This window comes from Oncorhynchus mykiss, chromosome 14, assembly GCF_057628025.1.
Source record: "Oncorhynchus mykiss isolate SJ-2025 chromosome 14, ASM5762802v1, whole genome shotgun sequence".
In the NCBI taxonomy this organism is placed as follows: domain Eukaryota; kingdom Metazoa; phylum Chordata; class Actinopteri; order Salmoniformes; family Salmonidae; genus Oncorhynchus; species Oncorhynchus mykiss.
The window spans coordinates 14,864,987-14,886,340 of NC_143035.1; the positions used below are offsets into that span (position 1 = coordinate 14,864,987).

A 21,354-nucleotide genomic window follows, 5' to 3' on the forward strand; every position below is an offset into this window, starting at 1 on the left:
GTGAGGCCTAAAACCACTCACAATGGGAAGGAATAGGATATAAGGCAAAAATAACCTTGAGAAGAACATTACAACAAATGTTGAAGTTAAATTGCAAATGACTGTATTACAAATGTAAGCTGCATTAGTGTTCTAAGTGGTCATACTCATAACTATTGCTGTTATAATATAGAGTATAGACAATATAAATGATGCTTGCTGTGGTGCAGCTTTCAGTTGGGTGAACTAGAATATGATTTAAATATAAACAACAGTGTCCTTGACTCTCTCAGTGTGTCCTACATTACTAGGACTATGACTGGTGTCTGGTTATCACATCTGCTCAGAATCCAAAAGTGGAGGAACTGAAAAATGCCCTTCACAGGCATAGCCGCGGGAAGTAGGGGTGCTGCAGCACCCCCTGACATATCGGAGAAAAAATACTCGTCAGCAGAGCAGAAAAATAGATAATACGCTCTGTTTTCGTTCTTATAGCTCGGTTAAGAACCTCAACATCGTAATTCCTCAACCTACACATCGCATTTCTCACTACACGTTGAGCACCTGTCTATCCTGTCACTCTCTCAAAGCTGACAATTTACTGATTTTGCCAGTTTCCTATGAAATCCCTGTGCATGATGGGAAATTACAAATCTGAAGTCCGGCAGGAGACTTATACAACTTTGGACAGGCTAGTAATTTTTTTTGCCCAACCACTGAACAACTGGCAGAGAAACAACTAGATTTGGAGCAAATAGAAGGAATTTCAGAGTCTGAGGCTATTTTGGAGGCCATATTGTAAATCACAACAAGCAATCAAATATAATTACAACTATGAAAACTATATGCAGAACTACCAGTGTGTGGGCAGTTTAATTATCATCTCACGGTGCAAAAAAAAAAAGAATATGAGGCCAAATTTGGACGCTGCTCTCAGCTATAAAAACCCAGGAGGTCATAACTGCTATTGAAACATAAACTTCTATATAGGCCTACATGTGGGGGCTTTAGAATGCTACTCTACATTTGTGCAATTATAGGTCCATAAAACCATTGACTTCAAACCAAATATATTTTCCAACTGTTTATGGTGCAAAACAAATAAAATCAGCTTGGTAATAAAGTCATATGTAACAAAAATGCTTCTCACCATTCCAGCTCTCCTTGCGATGACTGTGTGGAACTGTCCATCTGAAACTTTTATCATGGTGATTAGTTTATAGGTCCCGCTTCCCAAGTTAAACGAGAAGCGCATCCGTCCCTCAAAGATCTCCAGAGCCAGGAATTCCGCCTTGTCTCCGGTCTGGTTGTCATGGTTGTACATGAGGAGAGCGTTGCTCTTTAGTGTGGCGAACTTGATGTAGATGTAGTTGTTGTTGGGATCCAGGCTCGGAAACTCCATGTAGGAAAGCTCCTCAAAGCCGTAGCTGTTGAGTTCACAGTGTTTTCCAAAGACCCCTGAGGAGGAAAGGAATGAAAAAAATGAAACAGGGATGTCATGAATAATTCATCATACTGCATCTACAAAATCAGCACACAGCTGGGAATCTGTTGTCATCCGCTATCATAGACTAACCATAAGGGTATCATGCTTAGAAGAGAGAAACAGTTACACAACATACAGTATGTGAATAAATGTGACATGGAGACATGCTATCCACAGTGTCATGCTATCCCCAGTAATTTTGCCAATCGAGATAGTTTTCAATCACGTAGCAGTTTCCTCTAAGTTAATACTTACCAAATGGACAATGACAGTTATACCCATCCACTCTGTTCTGGCAGGAGCCGCCATTAAAACATGGGTTACACTCACAGTGATTGATGATGGAATCACACGTTTTTCCTGGGTTCACAAAACAACACAAATTAAAATGAACGAGGTGGGAAGACGTGGGGGCAAACACAGGAAGATGTGGGGGAAAACACAGTTCATGTTGTTTTTCTTCCTGTGGCACCCTGTCACTGATGCTTAAAACCACAGAGGGTCTACGCCATAGTTTCCCAAAATCAGTCCTGGTGCCCCCCGCTTGGTGCACGTGTTGGTTTTTGCCCTAGCGAAGCTAATTCAAATAATCAAAGCTTGATGAGGGGTTGGCTATTTAAATCAGCTGTGTAGGGCTAGGGCAAAAACCAAGACATGCACCCAGGGAGGGCCCCAGGACCGAGTTTGGGAAACCCTGATCCTAGGCTATTGTAATCTTATAAGAGTTTCTTCGAAACTTGCATGTGTGAAAAAGTACAAAAATATATAGAGATTTTAGAACTGTAGACTTCATTGGATCTCTGAAGCCAATGAACTAAAATATGATGAAAATGTGATGAATAACATAAGATAGTACGATAACAGACAGAACAAGGTATGCAAGGGGCGACACTGACAATGGCCTGCAGCTTTATGTATTTCTAAGCATTTTTAAGACTCCTGTACCATTAGAAAAATTATTTCACCACAACCAGGCATGGAAAATGGGAAGTATGGAGTTCAACGGGAGGGCATGCAAACTTCTGTAAGTCAAAAGGTGCAGTTCTTCAGGGGGGCCAGTTGTCTCGATGAAACGACAAGGTGTGTGGTCATTTGTTATGGTCATAATCAAAAAAGACAGTAATGACTGGTACTGAGGCAACATGTCTGCTGGTGATCATTGGAAATGTCTATCAGCCAATACAGCCAGCAGCTGATCAAACAGACATGATTCAAACTACTGTTCTCATTTATGCTTCTCCATGTGCACTCCCTTCATTAAGAGTAATATTTATCACATCATCAAATTCAAGTAGGGAGGGAGTGATTTACACAAAAAATAGAGTGGCTAATTATCTATAGTTCACTCAAGAAAAAATTTATCTTTAAGGATCTGGAAGGATCAATCTTTAATACATCCTAAACCTCTCAATGTTTGAACAAAAGAAAGATGAGCAGAGCCCTAAATATCAAAAAATATGCTTAAGTACTGTAGAAAGAAAGGCATGCAGAGGAATATGAGACTATATGAGACTAGTGAACTGTGTACAGTCCACAGTAAGGCCCTTTCTGGGGTCAGTTTCGCATCATCCTTTTTATTAAAGTAAACATGACAAGCTGATATGCATCAAAGCTGATACCCCCCAACTTGTAATCGTAAAACCAAACAGTTTTGGGTTTTTGGCAGTCAAGCCTGTATGCTAGGGTTACAACACCTCTTGCATTCGTTTGGAGGCAAATATTGTACTTGGACAAAAAAGTGTGAGTCATGTGCAGTGTGTGTATACTTGAGCCTAGCTGAACATCTGTGGTTGTGTTGCTCATAAAATCTAAATGGCTCCTAAGGCGGTGTACGGTACCTGCAAAGCCAGATTTGCAGAGGCAGTTGAATCCACCGGGGTAATTCTGGCACAGCGCTCCGTTCTTGCAGGGGTTGGAGAGGCATTCGTTGACGTCCCTCTCGCAGGCCATGCCTGTGAATCCCTCTGGGCAGGTGCAGGAGAATCCTCCCACCAGGTTGTGGCAGGTCCCGCCGTTATGGCACGGAGACGGCAGGCACTCGTCTATATCCATCTCACACAGCGCCCCTGCGTACCCTGGTCTGCAACTGCAGGCGTAGGGCTGATGGGGGTGGTTGGAGACAAGGATCACCGGGACACTATCCTCTGTCTTCATATCTGGCCCCACGCTAAGGCGCCTCTTGCAGCTGCCCCCATTTTGGCATGGGTTACGTGTGCAAGGGTCGTGATCCACTGAGTCTATCTGTACACCACTCTGCCTGTGCAGAACATCTTTAATGCTCTGAAAGAAGGTGGCAACTCCACTGGGGTTGACATACTGTCCGTGGCTTCGCTTTATGGCAGCCATTAGGAATGTTTGGTTGTTGAGTTCAAAGGCGCCATACAGTTGTACTCCAGTGCCAAGCCCTGCCAGCTGTGAGTTTGCGATACGGACAAAGCTAAGGTAGTGATTGGTGAGGAAGGTGGTAACCCCCTGGGTACGGAGGCGAATCAGGATACTATTGTCCACAGTGGCATTGGTGAACCCCACGAAGAAGACCCGGACGTTACTACTGACAGAGCCGTGGACCCCATCACTACTTCGGACAGCTAATTCGAATGTTCCGTCTGTTGAGCGGGCCTTTGAGTTGAGGTCACAGGTGCCTGTTGGGATGGTAAACAGACTGGATGAAGGAGGGGTCAAGGAGCAGTGGAAGCTGTCCTGGATGTCTGGGTCTTGGGGCTTCACAACCCCAAGGGATCCTCCGGGGAACATGTTTCCGAAATAGTGGATGAAGATCTCCACGGAGCGTGGCTCTGATGGGTTATCATTCTGATCGTTTACTTTTACGTGGACTGTTCCAGTTGAGGACATCTGAGGGACACCGGAGTCCTTAATCACCACAGAGAGGTAAAAGTCGCTGATCTGCTCCCTGTCAATCTCTCGATTGGTGGTCAGCACTCCAGTGGGGCTGAGGCTGAAGTAATTACTGGCTGAGCCCGAGATGAGCAGACTGTATGAGAATGGACCTTGATTGGGTGACAGGTCTGGGTCGGTTGAAGTAAGAGTTGCGACATCTGTCCCAGCTCGTTGGTTCTCCATGACTTCTGCACTCACCGTCTTCAGAGTAGGACCGTTATCATTAATGTCCTCCAGATTCACAACCAGGGTGGCACTTCCAGTTGCGGAGGGTGAGCCAGAGTCCACAGCTAGCAGAGTCAGGCTGAACACAGGAGTGGTTTCCCTGTCCAGCTCAGCTGCTACAGACACTTGGCCAGTCTGGGGGTTGATAGTGAAGACATTTTTCTCTAAATCTGAGGCTATGGAGTAGGAGAATCTGCTCCAGCTTGGGACAGAGTCAGAGTCTTGGGCACTAACGAAGGTGACCAGACCGCCAGGGGATAGACCCTCACTGATCTGAACATTATACAGTTCCTGGCTGAAAACAGGAGGATCATTGGCATCCAGGATTGTGATATTCACAAAGACCTCGTCAATATCAGCCCCACGGATGCTTCCCGCATTCTTCGCCAGGACTTTGAGTGAGATCTTTTCCTCTTTCTCACGATCGAGGGGGCCTGTGACGTGGATCTGTCCTGTTTTCCTGTTGATGCCGAAGCCCTTTCTTCTGCTCTTCCCGAAAATTAGGTAGTAAACCACTCCGTCATCCCCTTGGTCACGGTCACTGGCGAACACCTCTCCCACCACTGTGCCTGTTGGAGCTGCTTCAGAGATTTCGAAGTAATACTGCTTCGAGACAAAGCGGGGAACGTATTCATTGGCTCCCTTGAGCTGAATGTTGACATTGGCAAAACTACAGCGCTCCTCGTCTGGGACATTGAAGGCCTTCACTGTTAAGTGGTAGACCTGCTTAGCCTCGTAATCCAGGAAACCCTGGGTGGTGATTACGCCTGTGTTTGGATCAATTACAAAGAGGTCGCTGTCTGACGACTGAATCACGTAAGCCATGACAGCATTCGGCCCTGAATCTCTGTCTGTGGCATTCATTTTCACCACCATTGTGCCACTGGGAACGTTCTCCTGTACCACAGGGAAATACTCATCAGGTTCAAATATAGGTGGGTTGTCGTTCACATCGGTCACATGGATTGTGACCATGACGTAGCTGGTCTTTGCAATCCATCCCCCGTCGTTGGCTGTCACTCTGAGTTCATGCTTTTGCTTTTCCTCAAAGTCCAGATGATTGGCCAGAGATAGGACTCCTGTTTTACTGTTCACGGTAAACAGGCCCTTGTCATTACCTGTGGTGATGTTGTATGTGATAAGCCCGTTCATCTCTTTGTCCTTGTCCCTGGCAGAGAGCGTCCTGATGGCTGTCCCCACGGCAAGGCTCTCAGGTATGGTAGCTGTGACTTGGCTTTGGGAGAACTCTGGTGTGTGGTGGTTCTCCTCAGTGACTGCCACTTTCACAGTGGTTCTAGCACTCAGAGGGGGGTTCCCTTTGTCTCTGGCTGTAACATCCATGAGGAACACCTTGTTCATATCTGAGGTGAGTGAGGAGGTGACTGCGACCCATCCACTCTGTTTATCCAGCTTGAACTTGCTAGTGCTATTCCCTCCTGATATTATATAATCCACCTCAGAATTGAGGCCAAAATCTTTAAGGTCAAGAGCTATGACCCTGATAAGTTTGGTGCCAACTTTGACGCTTTTCGTGACAGGGGTAAAGTAGCTAGAGGATTCAAACTTGGGTGGATTGTCATTACTATCTACTATGTTTACAATGACTGTAGTTTCACTCATCAATGGCTTGGTCGCACGGTCTGAAGCAGTAATGATGAAACTGTGCCGATTTATGTTTATGTTGCTGCCAGTTGAGTTTTGATATTTTAAATGCTGCTTGATAAAGATTTCTCCCGAGCTTGAATTGATCCTGAAATATTCTGACTGGGACCTGATGAAATAGAATATTTTGCCATTGACACCTTCGTCGGGGTCAGTCGCAGACACCTGAGTAACGAGTGACCCCACCTCTGTAAGCTCAGGGTAGTCCAGGTAGTAAGATGGCCGACTGAATCGGGGGGCATTATCATTTACATCCGTTACAAATATTGTGACATCCGTGCTAACTGTCCAGCCAGAGTCATGGGCAGAAACTTTGGCAATGTAATGGCCAGTGTCCTCCCTATTGAGTGGTCTACTGATAGTTATGTCTCCAGTACTTGGATTGATAGTGAACGGTAGACTTTGGTCTGTGATTGAATATTTGCTTATGGCATTAGCACCTGTGTCCTCGTCTGTGGTTGTAACCCTGGTGACAGTGTAACCCACTGGGGCGTTTTCGGGCACTGTGGCGCTAAAGATCTTAGAGAACCTGGGAGCGTTATCATTCACATCTAATACATTGATCAGGACTTTCACAGCTGTGCTTTTGGGAGAATTGCCACGGTCGGTGGCCTTCACTTTGAGGGCATATTGAGCTAGTTTTTCCCTGTCAAGAGGCCTGGTCGTTCGGATTTCACCAGTGGCCCGGTTGATGCTGAAGCTGTTCTCCTTGTTGCCGTCGATAATGGCATATTCCAGCTGACCGTTAGGGCCGCTGTCCTGATCCATGGCAGAGACCATGAGCACCCGCTGAGGGGACAGGTTCTCCAGTATATCTGCATGGAATGGTTCCCTGTCAAATACAGGGTGGTTGTCATTTACGTCCAGCACTGTGATCTCCACTTTCTCATAGGAGGAATGGGGGGGGAATCCTTGGTCCCTGGCCTCAACCCAGAGCACATATTTCTGAATGTGTTCAAAGTCCAGTGAATGTTTGATTGACAGCTCTCCAGTCAACTGGTCAATGTGAAAGGCATTATCCAGGTTTCCACTGGCGATGTAGTATGATAGGGCCCCACCACGTGTAGAGGCCCCGGTCACTGTGGTAACGATCGTGTTTGTGGGTTGGCTCTCTGGGAATGTGAAAGTAGTATGCTTCAGCTTGATGACAGGGAAGTCTCCCCCGGTCACAAACCGGACGGTCACAGTGGTCGAGTCTGTTTTGGGATTGGTTCCTCCGTCTTTCACTCGGACAGTGAGGGTAACCTCCGAGCTGCCTGTCAACCTCTCATTGGCTGTTATGGCTCCTCTTACGGGGTCAATCTTGAACTTCTCGGAGTTGCGGCCAGTTAGAGAGTAGTGGAGCTGAGCATTGAGTCCAGCGTCCTCATCTGTCACCGTCACAGCGAATACCAAGTTGCCTGAAAATGAGAATGAGTGGACGAAATTAGACAAAATACCTCATAATAACTACTATAAGTACAACAGATATTCACTTCATCATCAATATTTTTCACAAAAGTAATAATTTCATAGGGGTTCATACACAGTACACTTTAATTATATAATCATATATTGTACTGTGTAAGCATGATATAATCCGATATAGAAGAACATTAATATTTGACATTAAGATGAATTTATCAAACTGAACCCACCTGCAGTGGTGAAGGCGGGGATGTGTGTGACGTAGGGGTGGTGGTGGAAGCGGGGAGGGTTGTCGTTGATGTCAGCTACCACCACTGACACAGTGGCAGAGCTGGACATGCCCAGGGGCTGCCCCCCGTCTGTGGCCACAACTAGGAGCTGGTAGTTGGCTCTGGCCTCCCGGTCCAGTAGGGAGCTGGTGATGATCTGGCCTGTACCTGGGTTGATGGAAAACTGACCGTTGCCTCCAGTCAAGCTGTAACTGTAGGGACACACAGAAGAGGACATGTGGAGGACACAGCTTTAAAGAGGCAGAGAGCACATTTAACAGAGAAACGCACATCTAATGTAACTTCCTTGCTGTTTCTTTGGTTTGAAGAAAGCACCATCTATCAAAGCATTACCCAATTCTTAAGGTATCCATCTTAATATTCTATCCAAGTTGGTCCTTCCATTTTCTCTTGTATTTTTTCATTCTCACAGAGGCTTCTAATTCAAGCTGCTCTCTGCTGAAGTTCAGGGTTGGAGACACCCCGGAATTATTTGTGACCAAAGAGCCATACTTTTTTGGTTTCCAAAAGAGGATAGTGTTTCACTCAAGTTTTCAGAAGTTTCCAGTAAGTCGCAGACACAAACATATACTGACATCTACATGTACACAAGAGCACATATTTTGAAAAGGCTTCCTAGAAAAGCATTTCCCCTGAAACTGGTGACAAATTATGGAATAAAGTGTGAACACAGGCGGAACACAGACTTTTTATTCGGACAACAAACAAGCAAACTGTCTAAGTAAAAAAGCCCAAGTTAATGGGCTGTGAGAATGGAAACTAATAACTGATGGCAACTGGTTCTGATTTCCAGTAAGGCCTAGAACCTGTGGAACCCCCGATACTACTTCTGTCATAGCCAATTAACATCGTCATTACAATGTTTTGGGAAAGTGGGGCAAGTTGCCTTACCCACATGCGCCTCCCCATTGGGGGTACCGGGTCGAGGGGAGGGTGAACAAGCGGGGGTCTGATCTGAGTAAAATGTCCAACTTGGGGTAACAGGAGCCCGCCTATGACCCTAGGGACGGAGTGGGGTGGGCATCTGGCTCTGGAATGTACCTTATGATACCGTTGAGGCCCACGTCTGCGTCGGAACTGTTAACCAGGAGCAAGTCAGTGCCGGTGGGGGCGTCCTCTGCAATGGTGGTGTGGAAGGTGGACGAGGTGAACACAGGGACGTTGTCGTTGACGTCATCTACCAAGACGGTGACCGTACCCGTTCCACTCAGGGGAGGAGAGCCTGGTCATAAAAGGGGGAGGAAAAAAGACAAAAAGGGAATGAGAGGATATCAAAGGAACACGAGAAAACTCTATTTGAAATACCTAAGGCAGTTCCATATGAGCACAGTTAGAATATCATTTTGTGTGAAAGATGAGTTATTGTGCGGGTTTATCGTTTACATGCTGAAGCAATTTATATCCTTGCAGGGACTGCACCACAAGATCCCTGCATTCAATCCAGCAAACGTCTTCGGTCACCACCAGTCCTGCTTTCTGAGCCATGCTGCCACATCAACACACAACACGTCAAAAGACATCAATAGCTCTGAAACAGAATCTTTAGAACGTGTCCTTCCCTGGGTCTTGGACATCATAGATGTAATCTGGTTGCTGAGGTACCGGTATCTATTTTGAGGCAAGCAGCACTCAGTGAGTTACTTTGTGGAAATCGAGAGAACAGAACATTCTATTTTCAGCAAAAATCTAGCCGTTCCTTCGCCAAGCGAGTGACGAAATAAGGCACTCCGGGCCCTGAGGGATGGATTTAAATCAATAGTAGATTAAAACCAACTGCAAAGCAGAAACACAGAGAGGTTCAAACATCTGCTGGCTCAAGTTGCCCCTTCACAAACTTCTCTTTAGATGGCCTGTTAATGTAAAGTGTTACCAATGAACTTGTGGCTAATATGCAGCTGTATATTCAGCTGTTAACGTCAAATAATTGAACCTTGTGCAAAGGTACGGATTAATAATACAATAATAAAAGAAACATTTGGAAAGAGGCCATGAATAATCTCTCTTGATCTGGAGCCTGTGCATAATCAAAACATACAGAAACTCCAGAATGTAATGCAGGGGGACAATATGGAGCATATCCCTTAGAGCCAGAAGGGCTCTCTTGATGTGTAAAGATCATGTTCATTAATAACACATGCTCATAAGCTCTTTGCCGCATAACTAATGCTTATCTGCTCATTTGGATGACAAAGGGATTATGGTCCAGGGAAGAGTCTTATATTTATTGAATGAGTGGAGGGGTGATGGCACATCTGCAAGAAATCCTTCTCAAATACTTATGTTAAATGAAATAACTTAATCTAATACCTGCAGATTTAGCTAAATCCTTCATACATTCAGCTGCTATGATCAGCACAGCAGTTGTTAGCACAAACACACTGCAAATTGCTACAAACACCCCGAACCAAAAAAAATGCATTCCAGTGCAAAATAAATGATAACATACACAGCGAAAAAGTCAACAGTTTTATCCCAAAGTACCAGGCACAGAAACCGCAAACTATACTGGTGAGTCATTACAAGGATGAGTCATTCGTTGCTTTGCCTCAAGAAAAGTTGCTAATTTTCACAATTGTATGTTTATTAGCAACTCTAGGCTTTGTTAGACTTTGAAAAGCGCATATGACAAGGTCATTTACGATCATGCAGTACATAATTTCAAGCAAGGTGTTTCAAAGTAGAAAATAGGGCAGCCTTGACTTACGAATTTGCTCATTCAAAAGCAATACAATTTTTAAGACCCCCCCCAAATTAAATGCATGGAACACTGAATACTATAAATAGCATTAAGTTGGATTGTCATCATTAAATTACATAACCAGTGGCACCAGTATCAGCACATATGAGTCAGAAAACTGCTTAGTAGTGGTCCGATGTGATTTACATGTCGGTCTCTGTGCTTAGTGTCATCACCCATACAAGCGTGCGACGTGACGGGATTGACAAGATTGAGTCATTGTTTCACGGGTTGTTATGGAAGCAGATTAAATGGCTGCCACTCTACAACTGATCCTCTTAATCCATGTCAGGAGGTGTCTGCATCGGTTTAAGGTAGGGAACGCCGAGCCACTGTTTCCGGGCAAGCTCTGTTTGGCAGACAACAACTCGTAAGAGCCCTGCAATGTTGCCGGCTAAGGATGTTCTGGTCTGCAACTCCTTGACCGATTAGAGTCTTTTAAAACCAATTGACTTTGTCTGCGACAGTCATTAACTCAGTGGAGCATAGATATCTGTTGAATTTATCTAGAAGTGATTCAATTAAAAACACCCTTGTTGACAGCCATGGTTCATTTGAGGTATTTTCCACATCTTTCTGTGTGGATTAGTCTCACACCATCCTTCTCTCTCCACAGTCTACTTCTTAACATCCCAGGGATCATTGCTAGCACATAACAATAGTTTCTTCATTTTGACCTGCTGTGTGTCCATAATGTGTACATAGTTCTGAAGATCTCTTACTACATTCTGTGGGCTCACAGATTCAGTCATCATGGAATAAAATACTGTGTGCAAATACAAGTATGCAAAGTATGGTGCTGATGCATAGTTTTGGTTAGGAGAAAACATTCCATGACTGCTTCTGTGACATTGAATACGGGAGGAAGAGAGCATAGCTACCACCCACACCAATATATAAGTTCCCACCCATATTGATAACAAGACAAGTTGAAGAATGTGACTGTGAATGGAGGGATAAAACAGTGAGAAGGTGTCGCTGTTTCAATAGGATGCTCTCTCCAAAAAAACTGCTGTTGAAAATGCCAGCATCTCATCCAAACAGTCTGCACTGGAATCTGGCAACCAAAGTATCAAGGTCAACAATTTTGCCGACTTGAATGGTGAACGTTTCCACCACTTGTGACCAATGGCTTGAGCCTGGGTAGATATGGCAGAACTAGGCATACAGTAGGTTTGGCTGCAAGCAAACCTTGTCTGGCCTGCAGATATATGACAAATTACATCATCGTGCCATGGAAAGAGAGCTGGTGGAAAATTATACTGGGACGTCTGCAGCACCGGTGGTGGTGCCATTCATTGTGGTTATAAAGTATTGTTTCCATAGACAAAACGTGTTCCCAGAGAGCTCTTTCTTCCTGCTGCACCAGCAGTTCTGTGTATTTGACACTATTTACGAGCTAGTATGAAACCGCATCATGTTTTTTAGTGCCATCTCCGGTGATACTCCAGAGTAGGGCCAAACTTCATTACATCCACTGGAAAAAAGGCTTAAATATGATTTAAAAAATGACTTATTAACTTAAGATTCAACTAAAAAGACTAGGCTGAAATCAACCTTCTGAACCTTGTTTACTATACTTGAGGAGCTGGAAATGTCAGATATCAACTCTGCTCTATTGGACTTGAGTTAGCCTCATTAGCATCATTTTACACCGGGGTTAATCTAAGAAAAAAAATTGCTATCTAGAATCTTGAAGGGTTCTTCGGCTTAGCCAATAGGATAACCCTTTGAAGAACCCTTTTTGGTTCCAGGTAGAACCCTTTTGCGTTCAATGCAGAATCCTTTCTACAGAGGGTTCTACATCGAACCCAAAAGGGTTCAACCTAGAACCAAAAAGGATTTTCCTATGGGGACAGCCGAAGAACCCTTTTGGAACCCTTTTTTCTAAGAGTGTAGGAAAGCTGCTCTGACCTGACAATCCTGTCTTGACGATTACACTTTTATAGATCAGTATTTACCTCACACCGGGACATATCAACAACACCGCTCACATCTTTGGGAGACACATTGTATATAATACTTGGGGGACTTTGCTGTGATTCTAAAATGTTTTGCCAGCAAACACCACTCAATGTTTGGCGACATGTGTATATAAAGTGTATATATTTAATAAAAATATGTCTTGGAGATTACAACATGAAGAAATGGGGTTTGGTCACAAGAAATGTGCTCTTTCAATCAGAAAATATTTTATCTCATGGTACCTTGTTTCCAAGACAAGGATTGCCCCGAGACTCCTAGTGGTGTCAGCAAGCTGTGCAATAGTGTTGCTACATGCTAAGCCCAAGCTAAGTCCTGACTAGAGACCTGTCTCCACAGTTCACTTTTTATTTCCAAGACTACAGGCTGATGGTATTCAGATAACCGTGTAGATTTCATCGGCAGCCATTACAGTACGGGATAAATAAGACAATGATAGAGACATTGAGTCATCATAGCCCATTTCACACGCAGAAACACAACACCTCAGATAAATACTTTAAGCACTAACGCAGTATGAGGATCCCTCACCACCTTAATTCAATCAGAAAAGCAATACCAATTTAAGCATGATTCATTCCCCCTAGGCTCGCTCAATGACAATTCGGCCAGCTGAGACCAAAACATAACTGTATTTGATATTTCTAAATTATACCGAAGAGACTGGAGTGGTCGTGAGAAGAACAATGTTCAATTCCTTCCTAATATGCAATTATTGCATTTAAGCCTATGCGCCTAAAATGTTTGTTATTGGTGGGATCAAATGAGCGAATGGGAGAACCCTAAATAACCCTAAGTGTCAGCGTCCAAAATAACAAGCCCTGAAGACTCACTGGGAGTGCTGTGTTCCATCTGCGTTGCCTGCTCTGGCTTAAACACACACTGACAGCTTTCCCTGTAAGCCGGCCTTAAGCCCTCCCCAGTAAGCATTGTCTAGCATAAACATATGGCCGAGTCTAAGCACCTTATTAGTGTACATTACCAGAGGACAAATCATATTAGCCCTGTAAAAGGTGGCATGGGCCATCCTTTCAGAGCTGGAGGGGGTACAAAAGACATATAATTACAATTAAACTATCTGAAGCTGGTTGGTGAGCATATGCCACACACTGAGATTTGTGCAGGGAGTTGAAAGGCAGGAAATGGCTGCACCCCCCTGAGGAAGGTTGTTGTATCCTCCAGGGATTGGCCAGTCTGAGCAGTGGTAAGAGCTGGGTTTGGGTGTCTTACTGACTCTGGGGATAATCTCTGCCTTCAAAATCATTGAGTGATCTCTCATTGAACACCCTGGTTCATCAGAACAATAGCATCGTTGTCCAAACTCTAGGGTTCATTAAAGTTGGAAGCCCCAGACAGGTTGACTTAGGAAGAAGGATGGATGTGTACATTTATCTGACAGCCATCTGTAGCTGGGAGTTTAAGGCTAAACTGTTAATTACGCTTTATGGACAGCGGCTAGATTGTGTTCTTTTGGGAAGGCATAAATAAAACACATCATTACTCACAGTGAATTGGCCGCCATCTCGCCCGACATTGACATTTTTCTCTTCCTGAGAACCTGTTGCTTTGCGACCAAAGCTCCTTTTAATGTGCCCGCTCCAACACGCCTGAATGGGGATGGTGAAGCTGTGTTTGTCGGGTGCGAGCTATCCCACTGCTGGGTTTGCCAAATGTAACAAAGTAAACAGGGCTTTTTCTCACACTTAATGAGCGAGATAATATAAAAGGATATTCCCAGCTATACACAACAGACCACTCCCCGTTTCAAAACCCTATTTCTAATAATACAGCAATCTCAGAAGTATTCATCAAATGATACCTGGAATGTTACAGACCTTTCAGTTATTTATGGAGTGCTGTATCTGAATGGTTAGACATATTTTTCCCCCATTATGTTATGAATAGGGGTTGGCGGTTTGCAGACAGACAGGAAAAGTCCATTCATAGACAAACTGCCATTTTCTCCTACTGCAGGACACGTACTGGGAGTTTATGAAGTGATTTGCCTCTTGTGCTTTTATTACCATGACGCTTTTCATTTGCTGAACTGTTCAATGGTTTTGACATTGTTGTCGCCCAGTAGGCCCACAGGTCTTTTAAATGACATGTTTTTCTGCTGTTTCCAAAAGTGAAAAAGAGTAACCACTGAAGAGTCGTCTATGCCGTTAGTTTTCAATGCCCATGGAGTACGACTTAGAAGACACTATTGGAATTATTGTGGCGGAAAATCGCCTATTTGAGATGAACTGTGTTGTGTGTTAGTGGCGTGATCATGGTTGGGAAGACCGCATCAGAGTCACAGAGAGCCACGGTTTTTAAAACGTGGATCTCCTGGCTGCCGCAAAGCACTAATCATCCAACCCACGCCACCTCTTTAAAACACTTATTAGACACTAAAGCTATTTACACAAACATTATGTTCCCGCAATTGTTAAGCGGACCAGAAACCAGGAGTGGAAAAAGAGGCATAGGAAAATAAAACGTCCTGCAAGACCACATTGTTACTGCGCCGGTTTTTAAGAGTTGATCTAGAATGTTACAGGTCTGTTAAAGTTCATTTGAGGAACCTGATATTTTATTTGGCCTCGTCTTGTGTTGCCACTAGTCTGCCTTGGAGAGGACTTCAGAAATGGACCCCATTAAATATTTATTGTGGCTTTGGACAATGATTTGGCAAGGTCCCATCTATGCTTTTACAACACGTATCAGTAATTCTCCAAACTTTGTTAGCTTCACTTTCCATTGAAATCATTCTACTGAGCTAAGTACTAAAGCACAGTAGGGGCGAGGTGAGACATCTCTCAAAAACCTCTTTAAAAAGCAATAGTTATAATTCAAGACAAAGATCATCTTTAAGATGACCATTCGTTCCTAACAGGGATAAATCCTACGCTGGAAATACTTAAGAAACCTAGGAGGTTTTCAGACCAGATTCATAAAAGATCCTGCATTCAAATGGGACGTTCATTACAATCCTTTATCTGCTAAGCGGTCGTTTAGACCTGAAAGGGAGAAAGTACACACACTTTGACCCTATGGCGAGATGTGAAAGAGGGGATTTCTATGCGATGGTAAGCGCCGCCATAGGCATGGGCTGGGGGATTTACTGTGTCCTCCTCTTTAATAAATGGGACCAAACGTGGTGCATGTCAATGTTCCTCCGGAGACGTTCTCACCACACGCACGTGACCTAGACAATGGAGACATTCTACAGTATGAGAGTGAGCACAACCTGTTAACGTTCAATGTCATCTAGCATCACACAAAGGCAGTCGTCTATCGTGCATTATAATTGTGCTATAAGCATTCACAACAAAGAGTGGCTCCCAAGACAGCCTAAATGAATGCAGGTATAATGCCTTCAGGTTGCATCAACAGTTAGTGTAGTAACTTGACAAGGAATGTCCACATGCATTTCTATATTACTTTTCATTATTTCCAACCTAAGAAATAAAAGGTGTACAGCCATGTACAAACGGTACAAACACAGCAAAGTGATACAGCGAACTCAACATGTGATAGAGTCGCCTTGTACAGATCTGTCTCCGGGTGATGACCTCATCACGGTCAATGCCAATAATAACCATGCACACATGAATAGCAATCCTACTATACTGCAGGTAAGTACAATACATATTCAATGTAATTATATAGTGTCCACACTATAACACTTCTCCCCCCACTGTAAGGAAAGAACATAAGGTTCACCAGTAAAGCACATCAGTGTTTTATTTTCTCTTCTTCACAACACTTCTGCTAGTGTTACTGTAAATGTAAAACAATCAAAACAATCTGAGTTAATACATGAACTGCACTGTAAACATGTGGACTAACATCTCAAATTCCTGTTTTGGTGAGAAGCAACTCTGTGAAAGTTAACGATGCACACTCAAGGTTAGCTGCTACTATAACTTACCAATATGTCATACAGAAAATGTGTTTTTTCAAACTGTGGTGGCTGAGTAAAACAGTTCCAGTATCACTCATTGCCAACATATTGTAGCGTGTGTGTGTGTCCAATGTCTATTGTATGTGTGTGTATGTGTTCAGATTTTTTATTGTCCTACATTTTTCTATGAGGGGGTTAACTTGTACTGGTATGTAGCTAGGCAGTGGGCTACAAATCTGATTTTCCTTCAGTTGATGCCAGATGTTTGATGTTAAACCCCATATAGCTATTACAGTTGCCTGGGACTCCACAGTCCTGTTATCTTTCTCTCTTGGTCACACTTTTCCCTCAGAAATTATGCCAACAACTTTCCACTGCAAGGGGATCTGATCTTCAAGTTTCCTTTCAACAAGCCTCCTTGTAAAACACCTTTATGCAACTTGTATTTGTGCCACATTTCGGGCCAGAGCGCAGAGTTCCAAACATTGACAGGAGTGTGCCAAACTCCCTGTTCCCCAGCCAGAAAGCGTTATGAGAACCAGGACCAGAGAGCTCTTCTGTTTCCATACATTTCATGACAGATTCCACTCAACAGAGTTGGCCCTGAAATTCCACTCAGCCACCGGTTAATGAGTTTACCTTCGTTGAAACCCTCAGACAGACTCTGAAAGAGTGTCAGCCACAAGACAGAGGAGCAAAACAAACCCTGAAGTGGAATTCCTTCCATGATCCACACATCAACCATATTTTAACTACACATAACTAATCATAGGCCTACTTTATGTCACCCAAAGGAATCATCAATTAGACACGACAGCTCGTTCTGAATTCTGCAATTAAAACACTTTCCAAAACTACTGTAATTAACTTTTTGAGAAGTGGTCTTGCAGTAAACAAAGAGTTAAAATGAACATATTCAACATCTACCTTAAAGATGTCCTGCCAGATAGTAAATGGGGTAACCATTTCCCTCCCTATCTTAACCTCAGCCTCAACAGGGTAATTTCGACTGTACTATGATCATGGGTTTTTCAATTTTCTACTCAAATCCCTCTTTTTGCATTTTCATTGGTAAAACTTGCAAAATGTTCTATCAAAATATTTTGCATTTGTTGACAGGGCTTCAAGCAATGGCATACTTTTGGAGCAGATATCAAAAGGAACACAATAATTGTCATAATTGGTTTAGAATGGTGTAGTTAATCATGATCTGAATCTCTGAATTTGAGCCTATTGTAAGTAATAAATCAAACAAAATAAGTATAGTTGTGTCACATTTCATGGCTTTGTCACTGCCATAGTTTTAAAAGACAAGTGCAGAGGCAGTACTTTTGACTGGATATTAAAGTTATAGATTGTGCCTTTAAATCCTTTGCACATGTCCAAAACAAACACTGGGGCAAGATGCCACCCAGGGTCTGACACAATACACCTTTGAGACATTGCAAAGAGGGAAGCCCCGACTATAATCCATTATCCTAATGCACACTAGCCAACATTATAGCACACTACAGAGAGTGAATCTCTTTACTGTAAAATTTCTCACCAAAGTCAATGCCAAGTCAAAAATACCCATCATTACTACTGGTCACATGGTCAGTCCAGGAATTAAACAGAACCACCCTTTCACCATGACGGCCATGCCAGAGTAGACCAAAGAAACATATACTTAACTTACATACCATGTGATTTGGCTGGGACGAGGATACGCATGTACTCGCTTAACTGCATATTTACTGACCTCTATGGAATAACAACCTAACCTTTTATCTGGATAAAACAAGCTCCACCACTGTATCCAAACAAACAGAGAAGGGCCCTATGAAATGCTGCAACAAGGTTTCCTGGGATATACTTAAAAAGCCTTAGTGCTGGGAATTACCCGGGACCTTACAATATCATATTATCATCATACCTAGGTGCCGGTACGATATGTATTGTGATTCTGTATGTATTGAGATTCGATACAGTCATTTTATTGCAATTCGATGTTCCAATTTATTGCGATTAGATGTATTGCCCACCATATGTCTGCTGCAGAGAGTCAAGAGAGAGCATGAGAAAATGAGTTTTGATCAGTCATGGAAATAAAGGTGCTGGAAACAAATTGGCTCCCTATTTAAAAAGAAGCTGGAGAACAAGCGATGAAAGAAAAACACTGGAGTTTCGGTGCAGGTACAGACAACTAGCTGTCGAAACTATACGATTTATCGTCAAAGATAATACCCCTATATTGACATTTGCATGACAAAACAATGCATAGCTTACAGTGTGAAATAAGAATGAACTCCATGATTTGTTGAAATAGTTGCTTTGTGTTAAGATACTTGGGTCTACGTCCATGTGATGTAACACAGACGCATCCTACGGAGCATCGCTCTTCCTTCGCCAGATATTAGCTCTCTCTCTCTCTCTTCAAGGAGATGATAGACACTAAGTTGAACATGTCGAATATGGTAGACACAGGTGTGCCACTTCGAACACCAATGGACGACGACACGTAATAAAACAGTCGCTGTCCATCTTCATGCTGTCGTGTCAAAATGCTAGAAACACTTGAAGATTATAAATTGACCGCTCTCAGCTGTTCTTACCGGAGTCGGTTGCCGTGATGACGAGGGTGTAGTTCCCCTGAGCCTCGCGGTCCATGGTCTGGGTGAGGATCAGCTGACCATTGGACGACAGACTGAAGGCTCCTTCTTCGTTCCCACCGCTCAGCATGTAACTCAGCTGGCCATTGGAACCCAGATCATCATCCCTGGCCATAACCTAGAGAGCGCAAAGATGAGACGGATAAGTCAGAGTGAAGCACTCCTTATGACTCTGAGGCTATCCTAATATGGACACAATAAAAATAGATTTTCTCAGAGATCAGAAAAATGTAAGACTGTAACATCTGTCTGGGAGGACAGACATTACTGAAAATATGGCAAAAAAAATAGATCTGATAGATATGATATTGGTCTTTTCCTAACCTCCTCTCCAGATGCTGTAAGGTTGGGCATAAATCTTCAGACCAAAAGGACTCATTTGAGAGTGCCAGTCAGTGGTGGAAAAAAAATGAAATTGTTATACTTGAGTAAAAGTAAAGATACCTTAATAGAAAATGACTCAAGTAAAAGTGACTCAAGTAAAAGTCACCCAGTAAAATACTACTTGAGTGAAAATCTATAAATATTTGGTTTTAAATATACTTAAGTAACAAAAGTACATAGAATTGCCAAAATGTTCTTAAGTATCAAAACTAAAAGTGTAAACCATTTAACATTTCTTAAATTAAGCAAACCATACGACACAATTTTCATTACATTTTTTTATTGACGGATAACCAGAGTCACACTCCAGCATGAAGCATTTGTGTTTATTCCGCCAGATCAGATCTAGTAGGGATGACCAGGGATGTTATTAAGTGTGTGAATTTGACAATTTTTGTATCAAAATGTAATGAGTACTTTTTGGTGTCAGGGAAATGTATGTAGTAAAAAATACATTATTTTCTTTAGGAATGTAGTGAAGTAAAAGTAAAAGTTGGCAAAAATATAAATAGTAAAGTAAAGTACAGATACCCCAAAAAACTACTTAAGTAGTGCTTTAAAGTATTTCTACTTAAGTACTTTACACCACTGGTGCCAGTGCATTATGGGCTCTGTCTTTAATGCCCGCCGGGGCACAGATAGAGGGCCAAATCAGGTTGGCACAGGGACAATGTTCTTGTGTGGCGACCCACTGCCGCTGGAGCCGTTTCCACACAGCTGCAAAATAATTTCCTTGTAGGAACAGTATACAGACAAGCTGCACTGTGTGTGTCTGCTCACCGCAGTGGAGACAGGTCCTTTGTGTGTCTGCTTACTGCAGTGAGACAGGTTCTTTGTATGTCTGCTCACCGCAGTGGAGACAGGTCATTTGTGTGTCTGCTAACCTCAGTGGAGACAGGTCCTTTGTGTGTCTGCTCACCGCAGTGGAGACAGGTCCTTTGTGTGTCTGCTCACCGCAGTGAGACAGGTCCTTTGTGTGTCTGCTAACCGCAGTGGAGACAGGTCCTTTGTGTGTCTGCTAACCGCAGTGGAGACAGGTCCTTTGTGTGTCTGCTCGCTGCAGTGGCGACAGGTTCTTTGTATGTCTGCCCGCTGCAGTGGAGACAGGTCCTTTGTATGTCTGCTCGCTGCAGTGAGACAGGTTCTTTGTATGTCTGCCCGCTGCAGTGGAGACAGTTCCTTTGTATGTCTGCTCGCTGCAGTGGAGACAGGTTCTTTGTATGTCTGCCCGCTGCAGTGGAGACAGGTCCTTTGTATGTGTGCCTGCTGCAGTGGAGACAGGTCCTTTGTATGTCTCCTCGCTGCAGTGGAGACAGGTCCTTTGTATGTCTGCCTGCTGCAGTGGAGACAGGTCCTTTGTATGTCTGCTCGCTGCAGTGGAGACAGGTCCTTTGTGTGTCTGCTCGCTGCAGTGGAGACAGGTCCTTTGTATGTCTGCTCGCTGCAGTGGAGACAGGTCCTTTGTGTGTCTGCTCGCTGCAGTGGAGACAGGTCCTTTGTGTGTCTGCTCGCTGCAGTGGAGACAGGTCCTTTGTATGTCTGCTCACTGCAGTGAGACAGGTTCTTTGCATGTCTGCTCACCGCAGTGGAGACAGGTCATTTGTGTGTCTGCTAACCGCAGTGGAGACAGGTCCTTTGTGTGTCTGCTCACTGCAGTGAGACAGGTTCTTTGTATGTCTGCTCACCGCAGTGGAGACAGGTAATTTGTGTGTCTGCTCGCTGCAGTGCCGACAGGTCCTTTGTATGTCTGCTAACCGCAGTGG

At 43.7% G+C, this 21,354-nt stretch overlaps 1 protein-coding gene across 1 annotated transcript in view; it reads right to left on the reverse strand.

The window, feature by feature from the left end:
* LOC110488886 (protocadherin Fat 4) overlaps window positions 1-21,354 on the reverse strand; it is a 100,133-nt gene that overhangs the window by 9,867 nt on the left and 68,912 nt on the right. The window contains exons 6-11 of the mRNA XM_021561327.3: window positions 19,151-19,325; window positions 8,989-9,169; window positions 7,888-8,138; window positions 3,304-7,650; window positions 1,721-1,825; window positions 1,130-1,437 (exon numbers count right to left, since the gene is read on the reverse strand). Of these exons, the coding sequence (XP_021417002.2) occupies window positions 1,130-1,437; window positions 1,721-1,825; window positions 3,304-7,650; window positions 7,888-8,138; window positions 8,989-9,169; window positions 19,151-19,325 (5,367 nt within the window). The remainder of the gene's footprint in view (window positions 1-1,129; window positions 1,438-1,720; window positions 1,826-3,303; window positions 7,651-7,887; window positions 8,139-8,988; window positions 9,170-19,150; window positions 19,326-21,354) is intronic.